This window comes from Myotis myotis, unplaced genomic scaffold (genome assembly GCF_014108235.1).
Source record: "Myotis myotis isolate mMyoMyo1 unplaced genomic scaffold, mMyoMyo1.p scaffold_m19_p_10, whole genome shotgun sequence".
NCBI classification, from domain to species: Eukaryota; Metazoa; Chordata; class Mammalia; order Chiroptera; family Vespertilionidae; genus Myotis; species Myotis myotis.
In genome coordinates, this window is record NW_023416314.1 from 59272600 (window position 1) to 59299890 (window position 27291).

At 40.2% G+C, this 27291-nt stretch overlaps 1 protein-coding gene across 2 annotated transcripts; it reads right to left on the reverse strand.

Annotated features, from left to right (window-relative positions):
• Positions 1-6639: 6639 nt before the first annotated feature.
• LIN7C (lin-7 homolog C, crumbs cell polarity complex component) lies at positions 6640-16770 on the reverse strand. 2 transcript variants are annotated; one of them, XM_036325689.1, is made up of 5 exons: positions 16697-16770; positions 13249-13367; positions 12917-12988; positions 10824-11033; positions 6640-10030 (listed from the first exon to the last, which is right to left on the reverse strand). In XM_036325689.1, exons 1-5 carry the CDS (start codon positions 16731-16733, stop codon positions 9875-9877), a joined length of 594 nt encoding a protein of 197 aa, XP_036181582.1. In that variant the 5' UTR covers positions 16734-16770; the 3' UTR covers positions 6640-9874. The 2 variants fall into 2 exon arrangements, with proteins under 2 accessions (XP_036181582.1, XP_036181583.1); XM_036325690.1 differs by lacking the exon at positions 12917-12988.
• Between the last annotated feature and the right edge of the window lie 10521 nt (positions 16771-27291).

Below are 27291 nucleotides of genomic sequence, written 5' to 3' on the forward strand. Positions count from 1 at the left end.
TTATTTGTGCTTCCTTCAGCAGAGAATAAGAAACCCCATTACCCATTACTCTACATCAGTGGTTCTCAACCTTCCTAATGCACGACCCTTTAATACAGTTCCTCATGTTGTGGTGACCCCCAATTTCATGGTTACAAATTGAACATAATTAAAGCATAGTGATTAATCACAAAAACAATATGTAATTATATATGTGTTTTCCGATGGTCTTAAGCAACCCCCATGAAAGGGTCGTTTGACCCCCAAAGGGGTCGCGACCCACAGGTTGAGAACCGCTGCTCTACATCCTACCAACACAATACTGTAAGACTTAAATATTTGCAAATCTGATACATACGAAATGAAATCAGTGTAGTTTACATTTTAATTTTCCTGATTACAACTGCATCTTCTCATGTATTTATTGGATATTCGGTGTACTCTGTTTTGCATTGCCTATTTATTTCCTATTGGGAAATAAAGGATAAAAAAACAACACAAATAGATGTGGCTATGTTCCAATAAAACTTTATTGAGGAAAATGAATGTTGCACTAGTTCTGGCCTGTGGACCATAGTTTCCCGACCCTGTTGTGTAGGTGCTGATCCTTTATTGAAATCTGATTGTTTTTAAAACCATCTTCAGGATTATGTAAAATCAGAGGAATGTACCTCAAAGGTGACCTCCTTTTTCTGTAAGCTGAGATTGTGTAATCTTTCAAACTTCTGGTCTCCATGGTGAGCTCATGCTGAAAATTATATTGCAGAATGGGCCCAAAAGAGCTCATTACAAGCTTTAAAATGCCCAGTGGCCCAGAAATTATCCTGGTCACTTAGGGTTTATCATTTCATCCAAAAGGCACTCCAAATATTTGACCTGATGCAATCACATGACCTGTGAAAAACGGCTATTGCCTTTACAAAAGCATAGTTGCCAAACCTACCGCCTGAAGTTAGAAGCTGAATATGCATATTAAATATATGTAAGCACACACACACACACACACACACACATGGGTATCTACATGCACATACACATATGTAAACATTTAAAAAATGTAGATTTAGGGAATAAAGAAAAAATATCAGGTCTAATCAGACATCTCATATGCATGTACTGTAACAATTGAACCCTCAAGAGAAATGCTATCATTTCTATGCTCTGATGTCTCCACATTTGCATTTGGGGCTTTGGGAGCTTTCACATTTGGCCACAGAAGCTTGCAGTCTTACATAGGTGCTGGTCCTCACTTGTATTTTTCTTCCGAGTCTCAATGTCCCTAGTGGTCCTATTGTGCACAGGTAATAACACCTTTTTTTCCCCCAAGGATAATTTAAAATAGCAATGATCATTTTGAAGATATATATATATATATATATATATATATATATATATTTAACAGAAACATTCTTTGAAGCCAAACCAGTGGCTGAATTTGAGCTGCTGGGTCCTCTCTGCTCCACTCCACCTGGCACTTGGGCAAGGGATGAGGATGGTTGGCTGCTGCAAATGCCACCTGTGCAGAACAGATGGATCTCTGGGATACGAGGACTGGCAGTGAGGCTTCCAATGTGACTGGCAAAAGGCCATTCTTGAAGATGGACCTTTTTAAAACAGCACCACCAAAAAGTTTCTTAGTCTCCTGACCTGCCGTGATACCCTTTTCACTACTTCTAAAGGCCCATATTGACTTAAAATTTCAAGACATTAGCATAAATATCAGAAATACGCTCCTATGGGTGCCCAATTCTTTCTAAATCTGATTTTCTTTTCCTGATCTTGCCCTTTCAAATCTAACCCAAGAGGAGAATGAGACTCAAGGGAACGACTGAATTACAACCACATACGAACCCCAAGGTGTGAGTGCAGAAACTACTGAAAAACAAAACAAGGCAAAAAAAAAAAAAAAAAAAATTAAATGAGTGTTAGAGAAACCAGACGTTGTAATAGGAAAGTGAAGGTGGAAAAATCACCATAGAAAACTGGGAAGATGGCCACCTAGTCATGCTGAGAATTTGTCAAAGTATTCACTCAGAACCTACTCTCACTAGCGACTGAAGAGTAGAGTAATTCAGGCCAGTCTACACGTAAATCCCCTGGGGAAGATTTTAAAAACAGACATCTCATTTCCATTGATTCTGAATTAGATTTTGGATGAGGCCCTGCATTCTAAATATCCTGATTCTGATATAGCAACCCTGCTAGAAGATGGTGCAAATTTGGGTCCTTCAAGAAGCAGACACCAATATGGGATTGCTCATGCAAGAGATTTCTTAGGGGAAATGTTTGTAAGGAAAAACGGAGAGAGAGCGAGGGAGACTTCTAGAGCCATGAGACCAAGATGCAGTTTTGACTCCACATCAAGGAGAGAAGGAAAGAAAAAAGATTGGGTGAGTGTAGACTGCAGAGCAATTCTGTCAGAGTTCGGTGAGATGAAGTCGGCCAGGAGAGGAGTCCCCTGTCCCTGGACAGGCCTGCCTTAGTTCCTCTATTGTGCTCAGCCTGTGAGACATGACATGTGGTGAAGAACTTTCCAGCAGGACTGTTAGTCAATTAGTCTCACTACATTCAGAAATTTGAGAGGCACTATTCACGGCACCTCAGGATATATGGTATGATACAGAGTCCCTCCCTTCAAGCAGCTCACAGTTCAATTAAACTGATGGAATTTAGAAGCTTAGGGTGAGAAAGGACCTTAAGGCTAGTTCCATCACCTACCTAGGACTTAAGAATGCTCAACAGTATCCCTGTTGCTCTCAGATCCATTTAGGGTGACTGTACTCACAGGGCCACGGGTAGCAGTCCATCTATTCTAGGGGCAGCTCTGGCTGAAAGAAAATTCTGCCTTACGTTGTGCCAAACTCTTTCTCCACAATACTTTTTAAATCCTCAGAAATAGGAGGAATTTTGGATATCATGTGTTAAATCTCATTTACTAGTGAGAAACCAGACCCGAAGAGGATAACTAAATAATCCAAGGCAATACACCTAGTTATTGGCGGAACTGGAGCTCATATCTATGCCAGCGGTTCTCAACCTGTGGGTCGCGAACAATGAAAATACATCCTGCATATCAGATATTTACATTACGATTCATAACAGTAGCAAAATTAGTTATGAAGTAGCAACGAAAATAATTTTATGGTTGGTGGTCACCACAACATGAGGAACTGTATTAAAGGGTCGCGACATTAGGAAGGTTGAGAACCACTGAACCTAGGCCAATTGCTCTTTCTACTCTATACTTGGTTTAATTTGTATCTTTAATTGTTATGGAAAAGATAAAAACTCACAATGTTAGTGTCAGACAAAACAAGTTAATTGCAATACCTCAGATTGTCTTTGGTTTAGTTAAAGGAATTGGCCATATCTCCTCTTAAATGACTTTTTTCTTGATCAAACACCTATTTGAGCATGGATGAAGGTATCTAAGAGATGTAAAGCCAAAAATAATTTCCAGTATATCTCTCTCTATTTCTTTTGAGTTTAAAAGATGGGTACTTTTTAAAGGGTAAGCCTGGTTTTTAATTGGCAGAAACTGCTGGAACATTCTAAAACAGAAACAATAGCACTTTAGTGCCACCTTGTGGTAAAATATAAAAAGGTAATTATACAGGGTGTACTGAATTTGTAAGGTTCTATTTATTTACAGAACTCCTCAATCAGCTTTAAAGCAAAAATATTCGTAGTATAAACCAAATGTTTTTTAATTCAATTCTGCCAACATATGCAGATTTTTTTTTGAGAGAGAGATTTGTTTCACTTATACATTCATTGGTTGATTCTTGTATGTGCCTGACAAGGGATAAAACTGCAACCTTGGTGTATCAGGAGATGCTGTAACTGAGCTACTCAGCCAGGGCAATATTTGCAAATTTAAAAAAATGGTTTAAATGGTCGTTTAAAAATTTATTTTGATTTTGTTAGACATTCTGCTCACAAAATTATTTGTATTTTTAACTGGCAGCCTAACACGAGGACATTCAGTTCTTAGGGGCCAATTAGTCTCACTACATTCAGCCAAGGTGCCACGTGGAGGCAGGAGCTCAATCACAGGGTTGTACAGGTGTCCAAAGAGGCAGTTCAGCCACAGGAAACAACCCAGCATTCCATTATCCCAAGGCAGGAATCGCCATCCTTTCTTAACCCAAACCACTTCTACTGAAACATGTGCACAAGGGAGAGGCCCTATCATTTTTGCTAATGCCATTTATCAAACCATAGAATTTCCTATTAACTAGTTTTCTAGGGCTGCCATAACAAAGTACCACAATCTCGGTGGCTGAAATGAGAAATTTCAGTTCTAGAGGCTGTAAGTTCAAGATCAAGGTGTTTGGAGGGTTGGTTCCTTTTGAGGACTGAGGGAAAATCTGTTCATGCCTCTCCATACTTGGTAGTATGCTAGCCATCTTTGGCATTTCTTCCTTGTAGAAGCATCACCCTAATCTCTGCCTGCATCTTTCCATAGTCTCCTTGGGTGTGTCCATGTCTGAATTTCTTTTAATAAGGACACCATTAGCCCAACCTAATGTTTATCTCTGTAAAGGCATTCTGAGGGGTTAGGACTCCAAAATACCTTTTTTTCTTTTCTTTTTTTGGAGTGGGGAGGGACCGATGGACTCAATTCAACCCATAAGAGCTTAAAACACAAAAGTCAAAAAATTAGTATTTATCTAAACTATGGGTTCAAAGTATATTAGGTACCAGACATAAAAATTTTCCTTGGCTATTTCATGCTTTCAGATTATATTTCCTTCTCAAATAAAAACAAGGACAAACTTAAAGGTTTGGTTTTTGTTACGTGCTGATGAATTACTTTTAGTAATACTGCCATTTAAAGGGAACTTACCTGCAGCCAATGGCGACATTTTCTTTTTACCCCATCAAAACAATTCTGGAGACTGTAACACATTAGAATTCTCCCACACTTCCTCTGCTACAGAAAACTTTATAAAAAGGACCAAGTCATCACTGTGTCCAAAAGATACTTCCGTAGGTGATGAGAATGAGAGAAAGCTCTTACACATACTTGCCATGATGCACTGGTTCTTTTCTTAAAAGTTTAAAATCAAAGGAATAAAAATGAAAAACAGCCTCTGTATGAATTCGCCTTTTGTGGTTTATATAGTCTTAAAGATTTCATCAGGCGGAGATTTTCTGCCACCACAGAAATAAATGTACAAAAACTTTGGTCACTTCACTATATTAAAACCAGAATAATCACTGATAGTGAATACAACAAAACCAGAACTGGAAGATAAAGAACAGGTATTCTGGTTTACCGAAATTTTGAAGAAACTGGGGGCTAATAAATGCTTTTTGTTGTACCCCTCCTTGCTTGGTACATTTCATGCCTTTTAAAAATTCATGATGGCGAATTACACCTTGTATTTGATTCCAACAACCATTCCAACAACCCATTGTCTCTAGAACTGGGTCACAGCCCCCCTACCAATTGCTTTTCTGATTCAGGTTCCTTAATGAGACATTCTTATTTTTCATTCTACATATGATTTCAACTCCCCCCACCCACCCCCGAACCTCAATAATTTTAGAATTCTAGGAGTTTGTTCAGAGTGGACAATAATCTTAAAATTCCTTATGAATCTTTCTCCTTTTAAAGTTTTTAAGGGTATCTTTTTTTCTTTTTCTTGGCACCAAAAATAACAACTTGCTAATTTTAATTACTGGCCACAATGTCTTCCTTTAGTTAAGATCCTGATGCTACTTTACATGAAAATAATAGTGAACACAAATATATCCTATGCCAGGCACCTTTTTAAGAGCTTTACAGGTAATGACACTTACAGGCATTTTTATTACAGGACAGCTGAGGGAACTAAGGCTCAGGGAAGTTAAGTAACTGGTGCAGTAACAGTAACAGTGAACCTGGGATTTAAACCAGGGCAGTCAGGTTCCAGATTCTGTATTCTCAGTCACCTGCCATTCCGCCTCTCTTAACACAAGGTAACTTTTCTGTAGTTAATGTTTTATGAAAGACCAAGGAAAATATAAGAATTTGAAGTTTCATTCCAGTAACCCACCTAGATTTTACTTTTACCTCATTTATTTTATACATAGCTTTCAGAAACATATCTACTGTACAGTTATATCAATTTTTTTAATCCAAAGAACATAATACAAATTTTAAATAAGCCTTAGAATCAGAATTGGTAAATGAAGTCATGTATTTAAAGTCTTAAATTCATTTTGAATATTCTATTTACCTCAAACTATAAAGTCAAAGAATACTGCTTGCTAATATTTTTTAGTATGTTTTTATGGATTTTAAAGAGAGAGGAAGGGAAAGGGATAGAAACATCAATGAGAGGGGAATATTATAGATCGGCTGCCTCCTGCACGTCCCCTTTTGGGGACTGAGCCCACAACCTGGGCATGTGCCCTGACCTGGAATCGAACCGGTGACCTTTTGGTTTCTGGGTTGAAGTTCAAGTGCTGAGCCATGCCCGCTAGGCTGCTTGCTAGTATTTTTAAAACTATGTCCAGATACAAATCATTTTGGAAGTTCTTGAAAATTAATGAGCAAGCAATTTGTTTTGTGTTTTTCTCTATTTAACTATCACAGAAATACAATGACCTTTGAAAAAACACTATTAGTGAAAGTTTGGAAATGTTGTTACCAGAGGAGACAACAAAATATAAGTTAGAAAATTCATAAACATACATTTATTCAGGAAATACAATTACTCGAGTCCTTGATATTTCAATGACCATTCCACATTATAAAATATTCACATGTATTCTTTTAAGTCTACACCAAGTCATGCTGACATTCTTCTCAAATAAACGATAACCATTTCTTCCATTAAATGCTATATCCATTTAAATTGTAAACAAAGTACTTGATACAAACTACGTTAAGTACTTAACAAAATAATTTCCAAAAATTTAGAAGACAATTAAAAAAAACACACATTTGAATTATCAAACCCCAAAGAACTAGGCCACTATAATCTAGTATATTGCTAACAGATAAAGTGTCCATGTTAAGACAACACATCATTATCAATGACTTTATTTCTCATCTGCAATTTTTAAACATGCTTTCCAAAATGATAAACATTTATCATTGTAAATTTTAAAAAGGCAAAGAGAGCAAAAAGATGGCAGACGTTAAAAGTTTAGGTTTAAATTATTTGCAGATTTTATTACTATTTTTTAAAAAAGACTATAATTATTTCCCAAATAAAGAATGCCAAGTACCTTTTATTCCTAAAGAAATATAATCAATCATTATATTTGCTACTTAATAGTAGCTGTAAATTGTTCTATTCTGATACTTCCAAACACAGTCCAGTGTATTTAGAGCATTTTATAAAGGGGAAATTAATGATTCTCAACCATATGTGTCATTCAGAACTACAGGAAAAGCTTTAAAAAACCAAGAATCTGGCCCCAGCCCCAGAAATTCTGATTTAGTTGGTGTGGGATGGGACTCAGGTATGAATCTTTTTTAAAGGTCTGCAGGATGTTCTAATATGGGGCTAAGGTTCAGAATCAACCCATTTTGAAATACAAAAAAAAAAAAAAAAAAAAAAAGGAAACTGGGGAGGGGATAATTATATTTATATTTCACAAATCAAACACCTATTATATACTTACTACGTGCTTGGTTATGCTCATGAATCATACATTTATTTATAAAATGAAAAATTCCTTCATTTCCTCACAATAGCAAACTACTATTTACTGTACATCTTTGCCACTGAATAATTGAATTTTTCTATGGTCAGAATTTAAAATTCTGGGATACACTATGAAAACTTTTAACAAAAACAAACTACTGCTATTCATGCTCAACAGTAGCAAGCAAAACTACTGTATTTGGCTCTTTTAAGCTATCTTTATTTTAAGAATTATAAATAAGTGCCAACCCACACAAAGAACAGATTGTGGATTACTGTAGAAGAAAAAAAAATAGCTTACTCAACTTATTAAGTTTCAACACCAAAAGAGATTTAACTTGGCTGCAAGTTCTGAAACAGCTGAGATACTGAACCAGGAAGCTATAATTTATAATGAAATGTTGACACGCCCTTAAAAGCTACTGCAGCTGTAGCTATACTAAAATAAGGTTTCTTTAGGGTTTACTTTGTAATGCAAGAATACGAGCATGACAACATTACTGTTTTATATGCACCAATATCTCTCTTTAATATATAAAGTTCTACAACAAATACCTCTAATAATTTTACAATTAAATTAAGTCCATGTTCTTCTACACTACTTTGGTCTCAACATTTTAAAAACATTATTAATTTTGAAAATATACAATTTAACAACATTCCTATTAATAACAAGCACATTTTGTAGTGGACTAAAGACACATCCAACCATGCAATCCAGTGTTCAATACCTAAATGATAAATAACAATGTCAATTGACTTTTATTCTGAAAAAAACACTGAAAACTGGAATAATCTTTTAAGACTCACAATGCTCACAAACATGCAGGAAAAAGTATACATCTATAGTTTTCTTGAAGGAATGTTTTAAAATGCCCACTTCTTATACAGGGTCTAAGTTCCTTATATATTTCAAACCACTACCTTCCTTTTAGCATCTCTCACTTAAAAATGTTCCTAAGTTATTGACTGAAAATGACCCTCAATTCTTTAATTCCAGCCTTTAAAGAGTTCAGTCACAGTCCTTCACTAATAGCTGCCTTTCAGTAAAACAGTGACATCCAGTGGACAACTGAAAGTATCTCTCACAATTCCCATCATATTGAATCATAAACAAAGATCCCATCTCTAAATCAAACCATTTTAATATGATTAAGTTTGTACTCATCTCGACAGTCTGCAGATTCTTATGAACACATCACCTCATAATTTCTATACGTCTTATTACATATATCCTCCTATAATCAACCTATTTAAAATCAATGCTTTAAACTGAGCTGGTAAAAGTGTGTTAACTCTTGAGACTAATGAGGTTAAAGTATTACTTTTTCTTCTTTGCTTCTGCTATTTCCCACCACAAACGAAATGGCTCATCTCTAGGAATGGAAGGACTAAAATATAAAAAATATATTTAAATAGAAATGAATAGCATTAAAAAAAAATTGCAAAAGATGAAACCTGAACCTGTTTTAGCATTTGTAATTTGACATACTGTTGACTATAAATAGATCTAATCAGTAATGCTAACACACAAATTACATCCTCTTGCTTTGCTGCTCAAACACTATGAAAGAATACATATTTACCAATGATTGTTTCAGTGTTTAAAAACTTACTTTTATAAATCAGTACAAATGAGTATTCACTATACATTATGTTTAAATAAAAGTAAAAAACTTCCACTGTGCTGAGTTATGACTTACCTATGATTATATATATTATGTGTGTGTTCAAAGTACAAAATGCAGCAATGATGTTAACACTGACAATGTAATGAACTGCTGTAGCTGAAACTGTCATGTTTAAATTTTTTTGGAAAACTATAAAGAAATTTTACAGGTTAAAAAAAAGCAAATAAAGAATTTGAGAACTATTATTTTTAAATAAGCATCAAACGAAGAACATTTTTTTCCTAAAAAAAGATTTAAGAATGTAAAAGTACATCTTAATATTTAAAAAGTATTATTAAAAATCTATAACAACTTTATGACAAAATCTTCATTTGAAAAAGGCCTGTAAAAAGAGCAGGACAAAATTGCCCTCATCACCTTTTACTTTTTCTTGTCAGAAAAAAGTGTATGCATCTCTGGAACCACAAATGATTTTAAAATAGGCATTTATAAAATGGCAAGGAGCATTTCACGGGAAGTTTGTTTTTCCTTATAATTGTTGGCATTGCGGCCATCAGTAGGTCACCAGTAAAACTTCTCTAGCTAAAAGCAAAATGGAATATAAAGTTCTGAACTGCATTAGGTCTGCTGCCTGCGTTTGGCTGATCTCATTTTTTCAAAACGTGACTCCATTTCTTCTAAGACCTTAGGTGTATATCGCACTACTAATTTAACCTTTCCTTGAGCTGCTTTTAGCAGTTCTACGGCTTTTTCGTGATGTTCTCCTTCCACACTCTAGAAAAAAAACACACACACACACACAATTAATATATAGGTTTTGCAATTCATTCAAAAGGCAAAAATGCTTAAAAATACATGTAAGTAAAAAAGTTTTAATGTTTTATCATTTCAACACTACAAACTTATGAAATAACCTAGCTTTACCATTTTAATCAGTGTGAAATCCTTGGCTGAATAATACTCTGTTTGTAGTCCAAGAACTGGTTTCAAAGATCCAAATAATTAGCACATCAGTCTACATGCCCTATTATTCCACCATTCTATATGACTAAAATGAGGGGCAGACTTCTAATTTAACGTACTGCCTTAACTACTAAACAGCTTAATCACTTCATAAAAATCACACTAAGTTTTGCTAGTTTTCATTGGAAAAAGCTAAACACACAGAAAGTGCTTTAAACTGTATCACTGTACTAAATAGTACTGCCTTGGATTCCTCTAAGGCAATGGTTGGCAAACTGTGGCTTGGCAAACCGCGGCTCAAGAGCCAGATGCGGCTCTTTGGCCCCTTGAGTGTGGCTCTTCCACAAAATACCACGTGCAGGCGCGCACGTACAGTGCGAATGAAACTTCGTGGCCCATGCGCATAAGTCGGTATTTTGTGGAAGAGCCACACTCAAGGGGCCAAAGAGCCGCATGTGGCTCGAGAGCAGAGGTTTGCTGACCACGGCTCTAAGGATTTTTAAACTACAAAGCTTTGCCCCCCTATAGCTTCTGTTTCTATAACTCATATACTCCCCCAAGTGGTCACAACACATAACTACAAATAGAAATAAAACATCCTTACCACTCCATTAACAGAGAGAAGTTGATCTCCTCGCTTGAGGCCCCCATGTCTATCAGCAATTCCTCCTGGAATTATTCGAGATATATAAATTGGAGAGTTCTGTTCTTTGCCTCCCATGATATTGAACCCAAGGCCCTCTTCTGTTTTTGGAAGCTCAACAACTCGAGGATGAGAATGTCCTTCGCTGGCAGCAAATGCAGCAACAGTAGCCTGAAAGAAAATTTTACATGTTTAAATGTATCACCTTTGTTTACTTCAGCTCTTTCATCTCCTTTTACCTATTTTTGAGGCACATACATTTGATGTTTGAATACCCACAAAATGCACTGGCAGTTCTGAGCAGGTGAGCTAGGAGAATGGTGTTCTAGAGGAGACGGCTGGAAAGCATACTCTGGGACTATGTAGGAGTGTTCAGGTCAGGCCATCCAGTTCCCAGAACTGCTGTGCAGCACTTGGCAGGCAGGCTTGCTCAGCAAATGAACGCTGCCACTAAAGAGGAGAGCCTCTCCCCCAGGTCCCAGCAGGCTGAGCTTTGGGGCTGGAGAGCTCAGCTCCTTCAAAGGCCTTTGTACAGGACGCAACACATCTACATAACCTGTAAGGAGGTGGGTGGGTGTTCCTACATGCAGTCATCTGGCTGCTATACCATTTGTTCTTTACACTAACTAACTCATCAAGAAATAACTCAGTATCGAGAAAAAGTACATATAAACATGAACTTTCTTGTTGCTTTAGTTAACTATCTACAGTTACTACTAGATTTAAAGCTCAGATATTCAGTAAGTTATGAAAGTCACATAACTCAGGAATAAAAGCCAAGTTTCTATGTTTTTTCTCTACTCTGTCAAACTACACCCACACGTTTAAGTGTGTGTATTCAACAGAGAATCCAGTATTTCCTTTTGTGAACCAGTAACTATCAATGAAAAATTACCTGCTAATAACTAATTCAAATATAAATCACTTTCTGCTGACATTAACTTATTCTAACTACACATGGATATTGAGATCATGTGGGAATTATTGAGGAAAGCCCCACAGAGAAAGCACAGGAAGCCTGGCACCTGAGCTCTGAAGAGAGTACTTACTACTGACATTACCACATCTTTGCAGAGTTAAGGTAAAGAAAGCAAAGAGAAACCTGGGGGAGCACCCCACCCAATTCTACCATTTACTATTTGTGTGTTCTGAGGCAGGTAACAATCTGATGATTCCTCACCAATAAAATGAGGATAATTCATACATCAGACCTTTGATGAAAATATACACAATCAATGATACAATTAAATATGTACACTGTATATTATTATGTATTATATGATACTAGAGGCCCGATGCACAAAATTCGTGCGGGGGTGGGAGGGTGGGGCAGGAAAAGGGGGAGTTGTCCCTCAGGCCGGCCTGCACCCTCTCCAATCTGGGACCCCCGGGGGATGTCCAACTGCCTGTGGGATCGGGCCTAAACAGGCAGTCGGCCATTCCTCTCACAATCCAGGACTGCTGGCTCCTAACCACTCGCCTGCCTGCCTGCCAGCCTGATCGCCCCCTAACTGCTCCCCTGCGGGCCTGATCACCCCCAACTGCCCTCCCCTGCCAGCCTGATCACCCCCATCTGCCCTCCCATGCCAGCCTGATCTTGCCCCCAACTGCCCTCCCCTGCCGGCCTGGTCTTACCCAACTGAGCTCCCCTGCCAGCCTGATCACCCCCATCTGCCCTCCCATGCCAGCCTGATCTTGCCCCCAACTGCCCTCCCCTGCCGGCCTGGTCTTACCCAACTGCGCTCCCCTGCCAGCCATCTTGTGGTGGCCATCTTGTGATGACGTTGCAAGTGACGCCACTTAGGCTTTTATTATATAGGATGTGTATTATTATTTGTGTGCAACTGCATTTTAAATGTATTATCTAATCTGCATGATAGATTATCTTTTGTAAAGACAATAAAAAAAGATCCTATTTCTTAGTATTTGAGATGGTTCAGTATAGATTGAAAGACAGTTTTCAAAATTTCAACCTATTATGAATCTAACAATTGCATATTAAAACCTCGAATTTTAAAAGAATTCTCTCACTTTTGGCAAATGAAAAACTTTACCTTTGCAGTAGCATTAGCTCTCACTTCAGGACTGCTGCTGATGTCCACAGTCTCATAGACATGTTCATATACCTACAAAACCCAAAGTTCGTGATTTTAAATCTCAGAAAACACCATGTTTGAGTTCTACGAAGTTAATGAATGTGTTAAAATTTTAGGCAAAATTGTGCATCTTTGTTAAATGTTTGTCTAATAAAAATTGCTAAAATGAGAAACAGGTTCTAATGTTTTTCTAAAGTTTGTTTTCTTAAGAAATTCTGAACTAAAATTTCAGAGTATTATCCTATCTAATTAACTCAAGTTTTTAGTAAATTTTAATCCCATGTACTCACCTCTCTTACAGCATTGCAGAATTCACTTTGCAGGACTCTTTGTAAAGCCTGAAGTTTCTGTGGTGGTACCTCCCCACTCCTTTGTAGTTTTTCCAACAATTCAATTGCTCTACAGATATCTGGAGTTAAACAAATACACACTCATAGTTTTCTCTGAAGATTCTCTAAATACCTACGTAACTGAGTAGCAGTTAGGATTCATTCCTCAAGGATGAACAAGAATAGGAAAAACATTTTTAAAAAGTGTTAAGAGGGTGAACTTGTGTGTGTGGGGGGGTGGGGTGGGGGGGGGGTGGCGGATATGTATACTAGTATACCTGAGGATAGGAATGTAAAATCTGAGAATAATGCTGAATTTTACAGTATATTAGGAAGAAATACTACTGTTGCACACGTACAAAATCTGGGAAAAAGCATCTTTGAGTGACAGGAAGACTGAATGTAAAATACTAGATGTCACAAGAAAGAACTGAGGCTAAAAAACATGATAGACAAACACTGTCTATGATACAGAAAATCTAACAGTAAATCAGTAACTATGTAGTCAATAAAAATTTACTTATCATTAGTATTAATAATCAAAGCACTGAACAGAACAAAACACTTTGTGCCAGTAAAATCACTGTTAATTTCCCTAAGGAAAACACAATATATATGTAGTTATGAACTATTCCATTACAGATGCAGTTAGTGGCAGAGATATGTATAACAATGTTACAAATGGCCTGTTTTTAACTTAGAATCAAAACAGTGTTTTAATTAAGATAATCAAATATATGTTTACAAAATAGCAAAATAAAAACAATTAGTTCTGACAATATGGTTTCAATACTAGCTGGGTGATCTTGGGCAAGTTACTTAACTTCCCTGTCTCATTTTCCTACTGAAAAACAGAAACAAGAGTACCTTCCTTATAAAAGTTTCTTGATAAATAAAGCAAGAAATTAATAAAAAAAGGGTCTGGCATATAGCAAGCAGAAATATCATGCTACGTTTGGCACCAATTAATCATAAGAAATATTAAGGGATGGTACACCTTTATACAAATATATTAAGCATGTTAGACAGTTATCAGTGGGAAGTGTGAGGATAAGTGTTCTATGAATTAAGAAATTTTATGAAATTCAGAGTTATGTTTACAACACTGTTAATGATTATCTTTGATTTTCTTTCTCTTAACTGTTTTTGTAACCCCACGGGGCTAGAGTACCTATTATTCTACTATTCCTTGATCCCTTTTAAGTGGACGGACTAGAACTTTTTCTTTGTACAATTACTATGGCCTTCTTTGTGTTTGCAGCTGGAAAACTGGGAATGAATGTAATGGAGAAAAAAAGTAAATTTTCCAATTTCAGCTTAAACTGATGTTGATCAAATGCAATGGAAATAGATTTTCCTCATTCTGATATCCCATCACTTGAACGGTTGGTGAATGGGGACTGTTAGTTCATCAGTTATTTTAATTTACAGTTACAATATGCAATTAAAAATTTGAAAAAGTAAAATACTCTTTCCTGAACTTACTCTGTACCTAACATATGTTTAAATCTGTTCTACTGACTCATGTTTTGATGATTTAGAAGACATCCAGGGATCCTGATGATATGTACTGATTTTATACTGTAGGACTGTTAGGAATGTTTATAATAGTCTGTTAAACAGAATTCTAAGAATCAGAGGTGATGCAGTACTGACTTTCTAATCTGGCTAAATGACAACCATGAGCAATTCATCCAACTAAGGTGCTGAGCATTCTACCGTGGAACTGAAAAGAGCTCTGAAAGAGCAAAAAACAAAGCCATGACTATCAAAAGGGAATGCCAGAGGTTAAGTTTCACATTTTGTGCTGCATAAAAATGCAAAAGAGCCCTGGCTGGTTTGGCTCCGTGGATAGAGCGTCAGCCTGCGGACTGAAGGGTCCCGGGTTGGATTCCGGTCAAGGGCACATGCCTGGGTTGGGCACTGGATCCCCGGTGGGAGTTGTACAGGAGGCAGCCGATCAATGATTCTCTCTCATCATTGATGTTTTTCTCTCCCATCCTCTCTGAAATCAATACAAATATATTGGAGGGGAGGGGGGAAAAGACTTCCAACATGTTAGCATCCTACAACCAACTGGCTTTCAAAGAGAAACACCTACTTCTGGTAACACCAAACAGACTTGTTCCCAGTACAAAGCACAGTGCCACTGTGCTGGAGGAAGATGTCACAGTCTCAGGCCTACTCAGTCCGTCTCCCCAGAGCAGCCACTCCCGTCACAAATGATGCATTAATTAACCGCCTGCTGGGCTGAGGGGAACGATGTCATTCACAGAGCGGCTTACAAACGTGAACACCATGAGGAGTAAACAATGCTAAGTGCACATTTGTTGGTGTGAATACACCGGGGAAGAGGTTTCTCTAAGTACAGTAATTACACAAAACCTATTCCTTTCTTAGAGCAGAAGGTACTTAATATTCAGGCTGTCACTGCAAATCTTAGTATCTGCAAGATATGCTTAATCTTCTTCCTAAACTCTGTTTACTACTTACTAGTATTCAAACGGTTTCGTTTGTACGTCTTGACTCGTAACCAATGACTTCCACTACGGGTCTGCCAAAAGCATGCTTGGAATTGACTGAAATAGGGGACTTGGGGAGGACAGAGTGGGATGTTGAAATCTGTTAACAGGGCCCCGAGAGGGACATAATCCTGTATTCTCACTGGCATTTGGGTCTCTAACTCCTCAGTCTTCTCTAAACAGCAAGGAACCAGCCACAAGTTGCATTTGTAGAATATGTATAGAAGGAATAAGACTGAACTTTCTTTCATTTTACAATCTGCCACTATTCCTCCTAGTTCATATTTTTATAATCTGCCACTATTCCTCCTGGTTCCGTGACCTTCCCGAGACCAAATAAACCAGCAGCATTGTTTTTAAAGCACCTTCTCTGTACCTGGGTGGGGCACCGAAGCCAGGAAAGACTCCAATACTGAACAAATGCAAGTGGAGCTGCGGTCAAAGTCATGATGGGGTTCTTGCGCGCGAACCGGAGGAGGAGGAGGGTCCCGCGCGCGGGGAAGGCTGCGACCCGGGGCTGAGGCGGGCACCCCGGGCGTGGGCACCCATCACAGGGGCTGTGCGTGCAGCCCGTCCCCACCGGGCGGCGGACCGTTCTCGAGCAAACACGTCTCTGAACGCGGTGCCCGCTGGGCCCAGCCGGGGAGCGCGAGTGCAGCGTGTGTCTGCGAGGCGGACAGGTGGTGCCCAACTGTGCAGTCTATGTGGACCGACGAGGGTCTGGGTACCAGTCAGGAGACCGCGGGCGCCTGCCCTGGGGCCGGGCGCCGGCGGGAGGGGCAGCCCGGCTCCGGGGCTGGGGCCGGGGCCTCTCCTCCTCCCCGGTGGTGACACGGCAGTCCTCCACCCCCTCCGCCCTCCCCGGGCCGGGCCGCCGCCGCACTCACCCCTTTCCAGCCGTACAGGCTCCCCCAGCGCCGCCATCTTCTCCCTCTGCCCGCAGACCCACCGGAAATGACGACACAGGGGCTGCGGGAGGGGCGGGGCCTAGCGGACCCGGGAGGGCGAAGGCCGGCCAGTATCGCGAGAGGCGGGGCTCTGGTCCCGGGACAGCCCGGGTCCCTGGGTGGAGGCAGTTGAGCGCGGGTGCTGGAGGTCGGTCTCCTGCCGCACCTTGAGCGGTTCAAAGGTTCCCGAATTCCAGCCTCGTCAGGGGGAAAAGAGCCCTTTTCCCGGCTCGTGCTCCCGCCTCCGATGCAAGCCTTGTTCCCGGCTGCCCGTGTCCACGTCCAGCCCCAGGGTCCCCCTCTGTGCGACAGACCCCTGTCCCCAAAGTCCTCTCCCTGACGGGACTCTGCGATACCGTGACACTGAGGTGTAAATAGGATACGTTAAGCATTGCTTTAATTTTAAAAATCCAAGGCTCGAGCCCTGGCCGGTTTGCTCAGTGGATAGAGCGTGGGACTGCAGGGTCCCGGGTTCCATTCAGGTCCAGGGCACGTGCCTGGGTTGCGGGGCTCGATCCCCAGTAGGGGGCATGCAGGAGGCAGCCGATCAATGATTCTCGTCATTGATGTTTCTCTCTCTCCCTCTCTGAAATCAATAAAAATACATTTTTTAAAAAAATCCAAGGCTCGAATCTTCACTATAAATCGATTTGAGAGTAGGGATGAAGAGCACAAAAACCATGAAACACACCTGATGACCAAGAGAAGAAGGCCCGTGGGGGCACCACCAAGGAATTCTAAATAGTTGGTCTGGCCCTGGCTGGTGTGGCTGTTGGTTGGTCGTCATCCTGATGGAAAGGTTGCGGTTGGATCCAGGGTCAGGGCACACGCCTGGGATGCAGCCTGATCCCCAGCAGGGCGTGGGCAGGAGGTATCCGATGTTTCGCTCTCACACCCATTTTTCTCTCTTCCTTTCCTCTCTGTCTCTAAAAGTCAATAAGAATACTTTTTAAAAAGTTGATCTAGAATCTTATGTAAATGAAATACTGTGAAGGAAATATTATTTTTAATGCAGTACAGATTTTTAGGGCCACTTTTGAAAATGTCATGAACCAAGAAAATGTTTGGTCCTGAATTTAAATGAAATATTAATTTGCCCAGGATTTAAATGCCACGAACATTTATTAAGCCCTAGTCTGTGCTGATATGTTAGGTGCCCTCACATACAAGTTTGTGGATTGTTTTTTAACGAAGTCCTGGCCTACTGGTTCCATTCAGTGGTAGTATTCTCTCCCAATCCACCATGACTGTCACAATTATACTCCTATCCCCTCCTTGGATTCTGATTTCATCATCAAAGATTTCTGTTCAGGAACTTTCGATGGGCTTCTACATTTTCTATTTCTAAAGACTTCATAGTCTGACCCTAACACATCCATCTAAACTCATTTCTAGTATCCCCCAAGTGCTACCCCCACTCCAGTGGAGGCGGTACAAGAGTCCTCCCTTATCTGTAGTCTCACTTTCCATGGTTTCAGTTATTTGCATTCAACCGCAGCCCGAAAATATTAAATGGAAAATTCCAGAAATAAATAATTCATAAGTTTTAAATTGTGTGCTATTCTGAGTAGCATCATGAAATTTCAAGTCGTCCTGCTCCATCCCACTCGGGCAGTGAATCATCCATTTGTCCAGCATATCCATGCTGTATGTGCTCCCGCTCCTTAGTCACGTTGTAGCCTTCTTTGTTATCAGATCCACTGTCCGGTGTTACAGTGTTTGTGTTCAAAGCACCCTTGGTTTACTTAATAATAGCCCAAAGCACAAGAATAAGGATGCTAGTAATTCGGATATGCCAAAGAAAGCCATAAAGTGCTTTCTGTAAGTGAAATGGTGAAAGTTCTTGATTTGCTATGGAAAGAAAATCGTATTCTGAGGTTGCTAAGATCTGTGGTAAGAAAAAATCTTCTATTTGTAAAATTGTGCAGAAGGAAAAAGGAATGTGTGATGGTTTTGCTGTCACACTTCAGCCTGGAAAAGTTATGGCCAGAGAGCTGATATGTTCCTAGGTAGAAGACATAAACAAAATACTTGTCTGATTGACAGCAGCATGTTGTACTAGAAACATTGAGCCTATATGAAGATTTCAGCAAGGGATCTCCTGAAATGAGTGACACCAAGCCATTTACAGCAGGTAAGGAATGGTTCCATGGATTCAGAAATAGGTTTGACATTTTATCATCTCATATCATCATGAGAAGAAAAGGGTGAGTACAGTATAATAAAATTTTGAGAGAGAGAGAGAGAGAGAGAGAGAGAGAGAGAGAGAGAGAGGCAGAAGCCACTTTCACATAAGTTGTATTACAGTGTATTATAACTGTTCTATTTTATTATTAGTAATTAATTTCTCACTATGCCTAAGTTAAAATTATACTTCATCATAGGTATGTATGTAATGAAAAAAATATAGTATATTTAAAGCTCGGTACTATATGGAGTCGCAGGCATCTACGGGAGTCTTGGAATGTTTCCCTCATGGATAAAAGGAGACTATTATTCAAAAACCATATTTATTGTTGCTTTCAAGTCTTCATTTATATTGTTCTTATGTGGAATGCCCTTCTTCATCTCCTCCAAATCTCTACACTGTACACATCTTCAAACTGAGTTTATCCTTCAGGTCCCTACTGAAGACATAACACTTCTATTAAGCTTCCTTTTCTCCATACTGTTTCCCTTCTTTGGTTCCCTTCTGTATACCCTGCACTCATGTGCTTTCCTCTTATTCGTTGTTCTGCCACAAGTGTATTCAAGAAATGTTTATCAGATGCCTGATGTCTACCAGGTGCCTTGCTAGGCACTGAGAATACTATGTAGAGCATGTAGAGCTAGATAGACAAATGCAGACATTGCCTTTATTTCTTTTTTTAATATATTTTTTTAAATTTATTTTAGAGAGGAAAGGGGAAAGAGAGAGAGAGAGAGAGAGAGAGAGAGAGAGAGAGAGAGAGAGAGAGAAACATCAATAATAATGAGAGAGAAACATTGATTAGCTGCCTCCTGCACACCCCCACTGGGGATCAAGCCCACAACCTGGGCATGTTCCCCTGACTGGGAATCGAACCATGCGCTCTTGGTTCATAGGTCAACACTCAACCACTGAGCCATGCTGGCTGGTCTCCCCTTATTTCTTCAAATAAATGCTCTTCCCCATCCTGCAGCTCCACTCTTGTGATGACTCCACTTACATGCATAATCCTCTGCCTGACATTGTCTTACAGTTCACTGATGCTCTGTTCTGTTCACTTTGATTTTTCAAGCTTTTCTCTATTTCCTATTTTCATATACAATATTCTCTTAAACCCATTTAGTTCATATTTTATCTCAGATGTTGTGTTTTTTTTTTATCTCTAGTAATTTTATTTAAGGGTGTGTGTGATTCCACATTTTTATGTCCTTACTTAACATGCTCTATCTTTCCTGTAGCTTCTTGAACATATAGAACACAATTATAATGACAAATTTAATGTTCTTGTCTACTAATTCTACCATCTGTGCTATTTTGGGCACAACAGTGCTAAATCAAATATGTTGATTGATTTTTCTCTTCATTATGGCTCATAATTTCCTCCTTCTTACATGACTGGTGTATATATGGCCAGACCTTGTGAAATTACTTTGTTGGGGGGTGCTGCATATTTTTGTAGTCCTATAAGTATTTTTGAGATTTGTTTTGAAATGCAGATAGGAAAAGAGTTTTGTGCTTTTGAGGCTTGATTATAAGCTTTGGAAGGTGGAGCCAGTGCAGCATTTTGTGTAATTGTGTCCCACAACCCAGGGCCCCCTGAGTTATGTGCTTCTTCTCTTCCTGTCAAAAACAGGCACTATTCTCATGAACTGGGGTTTTGGATTATTTACTTTGTCCTTTTAAATGATTCTTTCCGTGTCCTTGAAATTTTCTTAACATACATACTCATGATGAAATTTCAGAATTCCAAGGATAAATAAAAGGTCCTAAAAGTTTTCGGAGATAATAAAAAAAAAGCCACATTCCAAGGACTGGGAATCATAACAGCTATGTATCATTGCTTATTTGTAGCATTGGTAAGGAAGAAAAACTATTTTAGGAGTTTTTGATAAAAATATGATTCAATTAACTAACATCCCATTTATGTTTCATGCACAAAACAAATGAAAGAACCAGCTATTGTGTAAGGAGAGATCCCCTAAAATGTCCCTTCCTAGCCTGGATGGTGTTGCTCAGTGGTTGAGCATCGACCTAGGAACCAAGAGGTCACTGGTTGGATTCCTGATCAGGGCACATCCCAGGTTGCGTTTTCTATTCCCAATAGGGGGCGTGCAGGAGGCAGCCAATCAATTCCTCTCTCATGGATGTTTCTATCTATTCCTCTCCCTTCCTCTCTATCTAAAAATCAATAAAAACATATTTAAAAAAATAAATGTCCCTCCCTAATTCACAAGTGCTCAAGTATTAGTGTTGGAGAGAACTAGAGAGGGCAATTCCTTCACTTTATAGAAAAGACTAATTGCTGGCTCATTTCTCAAAAGAGGGCATTGTGAGTATAAATGAGGCAGAGCTGCTTTAGCTTTTATGCCTCTGTCAGGTTATTGGATCACCAGGCTTTCTAATCAAGAATTGTTCTTCCTGTGGAAGAACTCCTCTTCACTTGTTGCTTCCTTATATTACTTCCTGTTTCAGAGAAGAAGAGAAACAATCAAATTAGAATAGGAAGACCGAGTCTTGACAAACCCCAGGGATGCTAAGTTATGCAAGTTTAGTCTTTGTATAAAAAAATTAAAGCCTGGCCAGTGTTGTTCATTGGTTGAGTGCAGACGTAGAACCAAAAGTTCACCAGTTGGATTCCCAGTCAGGGCACATGCCTGGGTTTCGGGCTCGATCCCCAGTAGGGGGTTTACAGGAGGTAGCTGATCAATGATGTTCCTCTCTTATCAAAGTTTCTATTTCTCTAATCTTCTCAATTTTTCTCTCTCTCTAAAAACCAATACAGGAAAAAATGAAAATATTAAATTCCTCAGTAGGCTAAGTATGCAAGTGTTCATAATCCATTGCAAGGACAATGGAGTGAGGCACCAATTAAGAGTAAAAGAAAGTGTGTGTGGTAAATTGGGGGTAAGAGGCTCTCTAGAGAAGCTAGGGAAATGGAAAATAATACGAGGAAGCAAGACACTCCCAGTGAAATGCTTTACTATTTTTTTGCCTGTCAAGCCATACACAAATAGGCACTACAATATAGAATTGACATTTAAAACAGTTATGTCTTTTTGCAGAGTAAAAAATTACTCTTAACAAAGGGATATATTCAGGCTTCTATCAGTATAACTAAAGTCACAGTCTTCTTTTTTTCCCCCAACAGAGTTTCTATAAGCTACTTCTCAGAAAAGTAAAACTTTAGATGAATGGCTTCCTTTATTTGCCATAAGTGATATTGTCAAATGTGAGTTAGCCTGATTTAAAAATAAACTAAACATATATAAAAACACTTGGTCTAATCAATTAAACACAACAATACGGGGGAAATCTCTTCAAAAACATCTTTTGTTGGGAGGTTTTTTTAATCACAGATCTCAGAGCAGAACACAAGTCCCATCTCTGAGTAGCAGATATCTAAAGTAACCCTTCCCCCTTACTTTGGGTTAGGATAAGTTGCAGATTCTATTAAAGTGTAAGGTTTACTTTCTTAATGTCAGTTGTTTCATCATCATTCTGAGTACATGTAAAGGCACAGATTGATGTATTTTTCTGGCATCTCCCTGACGCACCCTTGCCCTAAATAAATCTGTTTGCCAGGATCTTGTCGCTTAAATTAGCCATCTCAAACTCTTGGTCCTGCCAACACAGGCGACTGTGCCAATGTTCTCAGCATCTACTGGCACACGAGCTGTTGCCTTTGCTTTGGCTTCCTATGTGTACCTGGGGCCATCATCCTTTCTTCACAAGGGAGCATTCTGGCTTCTGTGTCCCTGAGACAGACTTGAGAATTGTTTGGGCTCACTCTGGCTTTCTCCAGGGTATGTATTCTACACCATACATTTTTCAGCCACACAATATATTGTTCAGAATTTGTCATGCATATACTTGCAGATTGGCAGAGCCACCTGCCAGAGATGAGAACCTTTTAAGTTGTTGTCAAACGTCATAAAATGTGTTCCATGATTAATTTTGTGGGCACAGATTGGTTTTTGCGCAGAGTCCAAAATTTGGAATATGTCACAGTGACTAAATGGCACCGGCATGCTGAATGAATTTGGAATTTGTTTTGTCAAGTGTGGGAGCAGGCACACAGATGGGCTTTGATCCAGTGGTTCTGCTTGGAATTCTCATTATAGCGATGATGTCACTTATCACGTGGAGTGGGTGGTAATGCTGCAAAATCATGGACAAAGCAAGGCAAATAACAAAGTACACAAACCAATGGAAAGGGCTTATGATAGCACAGAAAGATTTCACTGTTAGCTGACCTCTTCTTAAAGGACATAAACATTGTGTCAGGGCAGCCAAAAATATGCTTACTAGAAATATAGAAAAGGAAACTTCTAACTGAGAGGGCCCTTTAAGAAGGGCCATGTAACCTCGGAATCTTCACTTCACAGAGAGTATCAAGTAAAACAAATGTGTCCATGCTTTTTAGATTAGGCTGTGTAAAAAAAAAAAAAAAAAAAAATATATATATATATATATATACACACACACACACACACACACTAGAGGCCCGGTGCACAAAAATTTGTGCACTCGGGGGGAAGGGGGGGTCCCTCAGCCCGGCCTGTGCCCTCTAGCAGTCTGGGACCCCTCGGGAGATAACGACCTGCTGGCTTAGGCCTGCTCCCGGGTGGCAGAGGGCAGGCCCAATCCCTAAGTGCAGCCCCTGGTCGGGCTCAGAGCAGGGCCAATTGGGGAGTTGGGGCGCTGCCCCCTGTCACACTCAAGGCAGGGTCAATGGGGAGGTTGCGGCGCGACCCCCTGTCACGCACAGAGCAGGGCCAATCCGGGGGTTGGGGCACTGCCCCCTGTCACACACAGAGCAGGGCCAATCCGGGGGTTGGGGCACTGCCCCCTGTCACACACAGAGCAGGTCCCATCAGGGGGGTTGGGGCTCCGTACCCTGTCATGCACAGAGCAGGGCCCATCAGGGGGTTGGGGAGCTCCCCCCTGTCACTCACAGAGTAGGTCCGATAGGGGAGTTGGGGCACCGTCCCCTGTCACACACAGAGCAGGGCGGATCAGTGGGTTGGGGCGCCACCCTCTATCACCCACAGAGCAGGGCCAATCAGGGGATAGGGGCGCCGCCACTGTCACACTCAGGGCAGGGCTGATGGGGAGGTTATGGCTCTACCCCATCACACACAGAGCAGGGCCCGTGGGAGGGCGGGGGGGGGGGTTGGGGCGCCACCCTCTATCACCCACAGAGCAGGGCCGATCAGGGGGTTGGGGCGCCGCCACTCTCACACTCAGGGCAGGGCCGATGGGGAGGTTGGGGTGCCGTACCCTGTCACACACAGAGCAGGGCCGATCAGGGGGTTTGGGCGCTGCCCCCTGTCACGCTGATCCCGGTGCCGGGAGGCCTCTCGGCTCCGCTGATCCCGGTGCTGGGAGGCATATTACCCTTTTACTATATAGAATAGAGGCCTGGTGCATGGGTGGGTGCTAGCTCGTTTGCCCTGAAGGGTGTCCTGGATCAGGGTGGGGGTCCCCACTGGGGTGCCTGGCCAGTCTGGGTGAGGGGCTGAGGGCTGTTTTCAGGCTGGGGGTGACTGAACTCCCAAACGCTCCTTTTTTTTTTTTTTTTATTCTGGGCCAGGTTTAGCTTGAGGCTTGGCTCCAGCTCTTAGGCCTCCGCTCCTGAAAGTAGGTTTCTGGCCTTTGCACACAATGTTGCGAATCTGCTGGCTGAAGTCCGGAGGTATTTGTTACAATGTTTGAAACTGCAGGCTCAGAGGCCTGCAGCCGCAGGCGGGGAATGTTGGTTTCCTCCGTCACCGAGGCAAGCAAGCCTCATGTTAGTTTCAAGCTGCCTGGCTGCCGGCCGCCATCTTGGCTGACAGTTAATTTGCATATCTCGCTGATTAGCCAATAAAAAGGGTAGCGGTCATACGCCAATTACCATGTTTCTCTTTTATTAGTGTAGATATATACTAACAAAACAGAAACATGCAAATTGGTGTCACTCTGCTATGCCCACCAGCCAATCAGGATGAGTATGCAAATTAACCCAACAAAGATGTCGGTTAATTTGCATATGCAGGCGTGGAGCAAAGACTGAAGACGACTGAAGACTGAAGGCTACTAAAGACTGAAGAGGCTTGGCTTCTCCACTGCAGCCGGAGCGAAGGCCTGGGTCTCGGGTGCCGGAGGAAAACTGGTACAGGCAGCCAGGGGAAGGAAGGCCTATTGCACAAATCTCTTTGTGGAACAGGCCTCTAATATATATATATATATGCTGCAAACAAGTCTTTCTGAAAACCCAACCAAACTCAAACCAAGGCATTTTGCTTTATAAGAAAAGCTTTGTCTACTCAAAAGGCCAGCACCCATCTTGGGAAAAACACAATAAAAATCTTACAATAGCAAAGAAGTACAGCATGTTTTCACCAAGTGTGCTCATCAGAATTCTCATGCATACACTTTAAAAGTACATGCATAATGCAGTTAAAACAGTGCTTAGGGGGAAACTCATAGTTATAAATGCCTATATTAAAAAAGAAGAAAGACCTAAAAAACAATAACCTTTTATGTGAAGACACTAAAAACAGAACAAACTAAACTTAAAGTAAGTAGAAGGAAGGGAGAAAACTAGAGCAGAAATAGAATAAAAATATTACAGAGACTAAATATATAATAGAAAAAGATATCATATAAATATCAAGTGAGAAAAATCAATGAAACCAAAATGTGATTCCTTGAAAAGATCAGCAAAACTGACAAACCTTTAGCTAGACTGATCAGGAAAAATGTGGCCAGTCCAGGTTGAGATGTGCTCTAAGTGTAAAGTGCACACTGGATTTCAAAGAGTTTTGCCAAAAAAGGACAAGAAGTGAGAGAGGTCCCAGGGAGTTAAGGATATGTGAAGTGGGTGATCATTAGGATAAGACTATACAATCTAAGATAGATAAGGGGGTAAGTAAAGACATGTGGGGTATGAGGAATGATGAAAAGACAGTAGGGCAAATGCATTGTCAGGCAAAATAACTTTTAAGTCAGAGTACTTGGGACAGTGAAGTGGAAAGATGAGGTGGTGGTCCCATAGAAGATTCACCCTTCAAGCCCACTTCAAATGTCCATTCTCTGTGCTCTACTTTAACAAATTAGAATTTTGTGTTGTGTTTACTAAAGTGTTTCTTTTCTCCAGTCAGATAGTGATAAAGGTTCATTCTGGGGGCCATGATGGTATTTTATTCTTCTCTGACTCTCCAGTAGGCAGCAAAGTACCTGACATATTTCCTATACTCAGTGACGATTCTTTGCATAGAGAGAGTGTGAGTTCTGTGTCTGCATAGCCAAGACATGGCTGTTGTTAGAATTTTCCTTCTTATTAATTTTATGTTTTAGACTTCATATCCTCCCTTGAATATTTCCTTACACTAGATGAAATTTTATCAGGAAGAAAAAAAAACCGGAGTATGGCTTTAAGCCTCGAGTGAATGGGCTAAAATCATGTTTCAGTACGCTTTCTAAAATGCTTCCATGTTATCAATTTAACATCGACCTGCTTGTTAAGATTCCATTATTAAGGAAACTATTGTAAAAATCATGAAGAGCATTTCTACAGATCTTGGCCACTGACTCATCTTGCTCAATTAGCTTGACCTGAAAATCCCTCATTCAGAGTATCAGGTAAAATTTTATATGTCTAATTATTCACAAATCTTTATTTTGGGCTGATATTTTTGTGTTTTTATAGTTGTTAATGATGATGTGAAGAGCTATCTATAAAAATAAAAGCATAATATGCAAATTGACCAAACAGCCGAACAGAGGAATGACCTCCCGGACGACCTTCTGGATGAAGCAGGGGCTGCGAGGGCGGCTCCGGCTGCGAAGGCCTATTCTTGCACAAATGCATTGGGCCTCTAGTATAATAATAACAGCTGCACACATGGGACAATGTCCAGGCATGGTTTAAAGACCCTTCCAAAAAAACATATTTCCCACCCTGACTGCATGCAATGCCTCTCGTTTCAGCAATTAATAAGTGTTTTCTTTGAGTTAAAGCATGAAGTCTCTAGTCATACTAGTTTATTTTGGGGTAGGGTAGGACTCTTTTGGCATCAAAAGCTTATATTTGAAAAATGGATATTTTGTCCTTTCTGTTTGTTACTTTATCTTACATTCTCCTGTAGGATTTAGTAAACCTTTTTATGAAGGTCCAAACTGGTGTAGTTAAGGGGTTTTCAATTCTGCTGGAGCGAGATTTAATGGGGGGGAGCGCACCCGCCTTAGATCTTAGGAAATAGTGGCGATGGCACCAAAGTTTCAAAGGAGCTCCAGAGCTGTGGTAGGATTCTGGCATGATCCTCACCTTCCCTCTTCCCTCAACACTTCCAATCTACTTATG

Bases quoted from the DNA above. Each gene is read 5' to 3' on its own strand.
- LIN7C (XM_036325689.1), bottom strand. From the start codon at position 16,733: ATGGCGGCGCTGGGGGAGCCTGTACGGCTGGAAAGGG. The intron at 13,368-16,696 runs GTGAGTGCGGCG...GTTTAACTCCAG, and splicing joins GCCTGTACGGCTGGAAAGGG to ATATCTGTAGAGCAATTGAA. The intron at 11,034-12,916 runs GTAAAGTTTTTC...ATTTTCTTTCAG, and splicing joins GAGCTAATGCTACTGCAAAG to GCTACTGTTGCTGCATTTGC.